General features: G+C 47.2%; 1 protein-coding gene across 2 annotated transcripts in view; it reads left to right on the forward strand.

The window, feature by feature from the left end:
• The first annotated feature begins 265 nt into the window (after positions 1–265).
• LOC109966537 (uncharacterized) overlaps positions 266–6,210 on the forward strand; it is a 7,818-nt gene continuing 1,873 nt past the window's right edge. Inside the window, exons 1-6 of one of the 2 annotated variants that reach the window (XM_020611438.1) lie at positions 266–458; positions 2,201–2,310; positions 2,511–2,595; positions 2,685–2,880; positions 3,480–4,561; positions 4,678–5,477. In XM_020611438.1, the coding sequence (XP_020467094.1) occupies positions 367–458; positions 2,201–2,310; positions 2,511–2,595; positions 2,685–2,880; positions 3,480–4,561; positions 4,678–5,477 (2,365 nt within the window). In that variant the 5' untranslated portion in view covers positions 266–366. Of the gene's footprint in view, positions 459–1,607; positions 2,083–2,200; positions 2,311–2,510; positions 2,596–2,684; positions 2,881–3,479; positions 4,562–4,677; positions 5,478–6,210 lie in introns of those variants that run through there. The other variant, XM_020611439.1, reaches the window with a different exon arrangement.

The following is a 6,210-nucleotide window of genomic DNA, read 5'->3' on the forward strand; positions in this document are numbered from 1 at the left end:
GTTCCTACTTTTACTTAAGTAGCATTTTGAATGTAACAGAGTATTTTTACAGAGTACACTGTGGTACTGCTACTTTTACCTGAGAAGCCTACTTCTTCCACCGCTGCTTACTTTCCACCCCAGCCCTATTTAGAAGCAAAGCTTTGATTTAACAGCACTTCCAGGAAACATCAGTATTTACTGAATAGCTACAATATTGTGTTTTCACTCAGTACATCCATTAAATGTGAACCTCAAGGTTGTAGTAGCTCTTGATGTTCCTCGGTTGTGGGTGCACCCCATTTTACCATGAGAACCCCAAAGGATGTTGTGCACATGCGCGTTGGTTAATCTACCGGAGCGCGAGAGGTAGCGAAGGGAGTACTAATGGCGGAGAATGTACGGTCGCCTTTTGACTACCGGGAGCCACCGACCCTCGACAGCGACGGGGATGGGAGCAAACCGCCACCGCCACGGGGGTGAGTGAGCGCGGCGAGCCTCTGTTTTGTCGCCGCACGGGGTTCTTCTTTTCACCGTGGATTTGTGTGCAAAATGCGAGAAGCTGTGACGCACGCGCCGCTGCGAGCGTGCACGTCCGTTCAGTTAACGTTGGGAGCCTTTATTCGCGTGCATGATTTCAGCGCTACGTTGCAGAAGACGGAGCAGGGAAAGTCGTTTTTGCGTGGATTTTGGCCGCAGCCGTAGCGTCCTGTGAGGCTGCGTCCACCGCTTCCGGCCTCAGCTCGCTTTGAGTCCCCAGGCTTTTATTTTTGATGTTTTGACGAGACAGAAGTCTGACGTTAGCTACTGGAAGCTAGCGCTAACAGGCTAGCCTGTGGTTTAGCACTAATGTTAGCATTCCCCCCAGGAGGGATCATCAGGGTAACGTAGCTGATCAGTGATCCGCTGTCATGGCAGTAAGCCCATCCATATGTCAGATTTCTCAGACTGCAGATCCCCGAGCATAGCATTCAGTACATTATGCTCTCACAGCTTGGTTACTTAGCTGGTGCAGATCATGACTTGGTTGGCTTTGAGTAAACAAAGTTGCTGACCACGACCAAAATGCATCCAACAGTTGACTGTCACCGGGCTCAGTGATTAAGGACGCATTGTTGTCATAATGTTCCCCTGTCAAATGCACGTACACTGTCACGGGTCAGTGAATAAGGGGGGTGAGGAGGCCATTTTAAATATTGTTTATTAAAAATAATAGCGGAGATAGCTGAAAACCCTTGCTGTTTCATTACATAACTGGCAAATCAGTGACAAATTCAGAACAGGTTTGTACTGATGAATTTTGCTGCAAGGCCAAGGATGGTGATCAGGCCACAATCATTGTAAACCCAGTAAAATACACCTTAATTGGACTAGAGCTGAAACAGCTAGTTGCTGAATCACTTAGCCAACATACAAAAACTACTATTTCTATAAATTGCTTAAGCCAGGATGACAAACATTCCCTGGTTACAGTTTTGAACTTGTGAGGATTTGCTGCCTTTCTTTGTCTTATGTCATAGTAAACAGAACTAGGGCTACTACTGATTATTGTCATGATTTATTAATCTGTTAATTATTTTTCAGTTAATCATTTAGTCTATGAAAATATGCCAGAAAAGCCCATCATAACTTTGTAGAGTGGGGTGTGTTATATACAGATGTCTTCATAATTGACTATCAAAATAACAATTATTTGTAAAATGATTAAACAATTCATTGTTTCAATGTCTTTGGGTTATTGAGTGTCAGCTGGACAAAATAAAAATATTTAAGATGTCACTTTGAACTTTAGGAACATATGGGGCATAATTCTCTAGTTTTTGACATTTTATAGACCAACCAATTAGGTGATCTGCAGATTAATTGATATTGAAAGTTATTGTAAACTTTCCCCCTCACTTAACTCTTCTCTCTTTGGTTGTTTCCAGATGGCTTTGTTTTGATTGCTTGTCTAGTCAGAGACATTTATCTTTTTCTTAAGCAGAAGAGGAACAAACACACTGTTACCACCATCAATAGATAAGTAATTCAAAGCCTTGTTGTTGTGGATGAGTCACTCACCTGGTATAAACATTAGCAGGCTGAAGAATTGCACAGCCACAGGTATCACCTGCTCCGCTCATTATGGCTGCACTCCATCCGAATATTTCCAGGAGAAATGTATTAAGCACCACTTTTGTCTGAGTGTATGCTAAATCAAACCCGCATTTTGTTTTCACAGCCGCATGTGTGGGAGAAAAAGGAAGGGGACACCTGTGAAGGTGTGTGACCGCGCGTATGTAACAGAAGATGAGGAGGAGGAGAGCATGTCAGAACACAGCTACAGCCCTGGTATATATAGAAACACATACACACACACATTGTGCCACTTGCTGTTTTTATCCACTCTGGTGCTTATGGAAAACAAGGGGATCATGTTATAATTAGCAGCATATTGTACTAAGGGAGAGACATCTTCCATCTTTGAAGCATAAGCCCTGTGGTTGGTGATGAAGCTCTTAAGGTGTGTTAAACAGTCCACTCTGTCCCAGGGGATGGCCAGTATCCAGAGGGAGCAGAAGACCGTCTCCCTCCACCTGGCAGTCCCTACTACCTGCCAGACCCCTCTCAGCTCTGGTAAGGAGGACCCTCACCATGGTAACTGTGCTCTGATATTATTTTAAGTAAGGAACTCTTTATTGCTAATGTCAGTTTATGCTTCCCAGTGTGCCAGAACTGGGCGAGGAGGGAGCGAGCGGTGTTCGGGGGCCTGTGCTCTTCCATCCGCTGCCCAACTGCCGGATTCGAGAAGTCCACTGCGGGACCCAGGTGCGGTTGGTCGTCATTGCAATACGAGACATCGCCAAAGGGGAGGAGATCACAGTGGACTACAGCCTAACAGACTGGGGCGAGAACGCAATGGTGAGCGACTAACTTAAACAGAATGAATGGGGAATGAAAGGTCAAAGTGTTTATTTGTCATATGCACAGTTAGGAAACGTGTTTCCCTGTACAATGAAATTTTACTTTGCCCTCCACATGAATGCCACAAAATACAAGTGAAATATAAAGTAGATGAGCAAGAACACAAATCTAAATGGGCAGTAAAATCACAAATCTAAGGCACTTTAAAGCAGCTAGTGAGGGAGCAAATAAAAATACAACAAGAACACAATATAATGCAGAGAGAAGACCCCGCAATCACTTTCTGCTGCTGTACATTCTCACACACACACCATGACACTCACAAGTGAAAACAGTCCTAACAAATGTACTGCCTTCTCCCAAAATGATGCATTTGTGGCCAGTTATGGCTCCTGTCTTCAGGAAAGAGGACTCGATTTAGGACAGATGGCTACAAAGGGGGAAGAGAAGTCAGAAAGTACCATAACGATAACATAGAATTTCAAATCGTAAACATTTTCTTTTAATGTCAAATGCAATAAGAATGTAAATCCTGTTAATATACCTAACATGCTGAGCTGATGGGGTTTGTTTTCATTTGAAATCTCTCTCACCAGGAGGACGAGGCTGGCCCCCACCCCCTGTCCGTCTCTGTTTCTGATTACCTTACCCCCTCCTGGTCACTGTCGCCCTCATCCTCCCCACTCACTCACTCTGAACCCAGTGACTCGGACCGTGAGGAGGATGAAGAGGAAGAAGACGATGATGACGATGACGATGAAGAAGAAGAGGAAATTGAGGAGATTAGAGGTCGAATGCTTCGCCGCCGTAAGAAGCGCAAGATTGCAGCTGCTGTCAGTTCAAAGAAGAAGAGTGCACCCACCTCACCTAGAGGACCTGGGCGCCCCTGCTCCTCCTTTTCCCGCCCAGCACCTGTTCCACCCCCAGTCAGATCCCAGTCCCAACCTCCAGTGAGCGCCCTGGCACCTCCAACCACCAACATCAACAACAACATTAACATAAACATTGGCAGCTCTAGCGGTGCCACAGTAAGCCGGCGGCAGCACTGCCCATACTGCGGCCGCCATTATCGCTCCCTGGCACGGCACCTGGAGAAGCACCATGCCAACCAGCCTGAGGTCAGAACAGCCATGGAGCTGGCACACCTCCACACGCACAGCTCTTCAAATGGCAGCACCTCACACCCTCAACCCTCATCGTCCTCCACCTCTGCTACTCACAGTCATTGCTTTGCCGTCCCCCAGCCCTCTGCCTCTAATCCTGCACCCCCATCTCTGTTCTCTAGAAAGAAGGAATCTCCAGGAACCCGCTCAAGCACGGGTGGCGTCTCTTTCTCCCTTTCCCTTTCACCGCCTTCTTCAGCTCAGCCTGCTCAGCCTACAGCCACTAAGAGGGCGCCAAGCTTACCACTGCCTGCCACAAAACATCCCGCACCCCTAATGGTGTCTCGAGTAAAAAGTCCTTCACCGCCTCCTCCGTCTCCTCCTAGAAGAGGTCGGAGGATGAAGAGGGAGAAGCATGAAGAGCAGCAGAAGGTGGAGGTAGAGAGCTCAAGAAGTCAAGAGGAGCTGGTGCCACCCCCGACCCCAGAGCCAGACGTAGATCCAGATGAAGATCTGGAGTTGAGTGGGGAAGGGGAAGATGATGCACCAGAGGAGAAGAATGGAGAGACTGTAAGGTGTGGTTGTCTCTGAATCACCTGTTTATTTTTTTTATCACTGATATATCATATTTACATGCCTTGTGATTTCTACTGCAAATATAAAAACATTTCTTCTCTCTCTTGTTCTGCAGCACACACAGACATCACATGTCTCCACTGCTCTCTTCCCTCTCCTGTCTGGTCCTCTACCTCCGCTGCCAGCAGCACTCCTCTTTCCTTTCTTTAACTCGGTCTCCTCACTCTGCCGAGGCCTGGCGCCTGCTCTGCCATTCTAGCCTCTCTCTGCTCATCCTCTACAACCGCCACCGAGAATGTGAGGTAGCCAAGCTCACTGTCCAGGACTACCGCAACCGTATTACCCCTCAGACCAGCTCCAGCACCAGCTCCCCCTCTGGCATGGAAGCCCTCCTGTCCCCCTTTGAGCGCCAGGTCCTCTGTCACCTCCCACGGGCTGGTGTTTTAGGCAAACGTGGTCGTGTCCAGCCGCTTATTCTCCCACCACACTGTGAGTCCTGCCTGGACCTGCTTCTGCAAACCAGCCCCAATGTGGGTGTGGACCCAGAGAGCCCCTACGTCTTCTCCCGGCCCTACCACTCTCCTGCCACCCCTCTCCGAGGCACAGACCTTCTGAGGAACCTGGCACGAGCTAGTGGGGCCAAGAACCCTGGTGCACTGACAGCAACACGAGTGCGGCGACAGGTAGCCATCCTTTCCCAGCTGCTACTATTAGAGGAGGGTGAGGGCCAGGGTGGAGCTACAAAACGCCTGGAGGACTTCCTGGAGCGAGAGTACCACGTGACACAGAACTGCTCCACAATTATACGTGACCCAGCACTGATGGGCCGTGTGGGTCGCGTTGTTCTTTATGGAGAGAGGGAAGGCGTGCTTTTCAGAGGGATGAGCCTGCAGCACATCTGCCTCGAGCTGGACGGTAAGGAATTACATTATATGGGTATTTCAAGCATACAGCTTTCAGTTCAGTGCAGCTTTTTTGTAAGTTTGAAGTTGCAGCATCTGTTTTGAGTAATGCAGTTGTCACCATGCTGTTAGGAAAAAGCCAAACTATTATTGTGTATTGGACTCTGGCACTTAAATGATTTTTAAGGGGCCACCCATAAAAATATAAGGGCTGTGAATAGAATTTGGTTCTAATTTAAAATCAAATTGGAAAAAGCTTTTCTTAAAATAGAAAATAATAAAATGTCCACAGTAAGGTTTGTGGAACCAGGGTGTTTTTTTTTCTGTAAAGAGACACTTGTTAAGTCTGTCAAGTGTAATTTATCTCATGCCAGCTAGCATCTGGTTGGCTTAGCTTAGCATAAAGGCTGGATCATAACATTACGATTTGACTCCACAGCACAAGTCTGTAACAGTAGCCCCTTCTGCACTGCCTGTTCAAGGCGGGATTACACCAATTTTCTGCCACGCTGTATGAAGGTCATTGTTGACCTTTCTTTATTCTGTTACAACAGGTAGCAAAGTTGGCACAACTGTCCCGCCTCTGCCTCTGTGCAAAAGGCATGTGGCAGTTTGGGGAATTATGAGCGGAGATGTGAAATCTGCCACCTGGGATTTAAATTTTATCGTTGCTCACAAGAAACGGGAATCATGCTCATTATCATTAACATGTTGTGAGTGTAGCACAACAACTTTGAGACCAAGTT

The sequence above is a fragment of the Monopterus albus genome, unplaced genomic scaffold (assembly GCF_001952655.1).
Source record: "Monopterus albus unplaced genomic scaffold, M_albus_1.0 scaffold113.1, whole genome shotgun sequence".
NCBI lineage: Eukaryota > Metazoa > Chordata > Actinopteri > Synbranchiformes > Synbranchidae > Monopterus > Monopterus albus.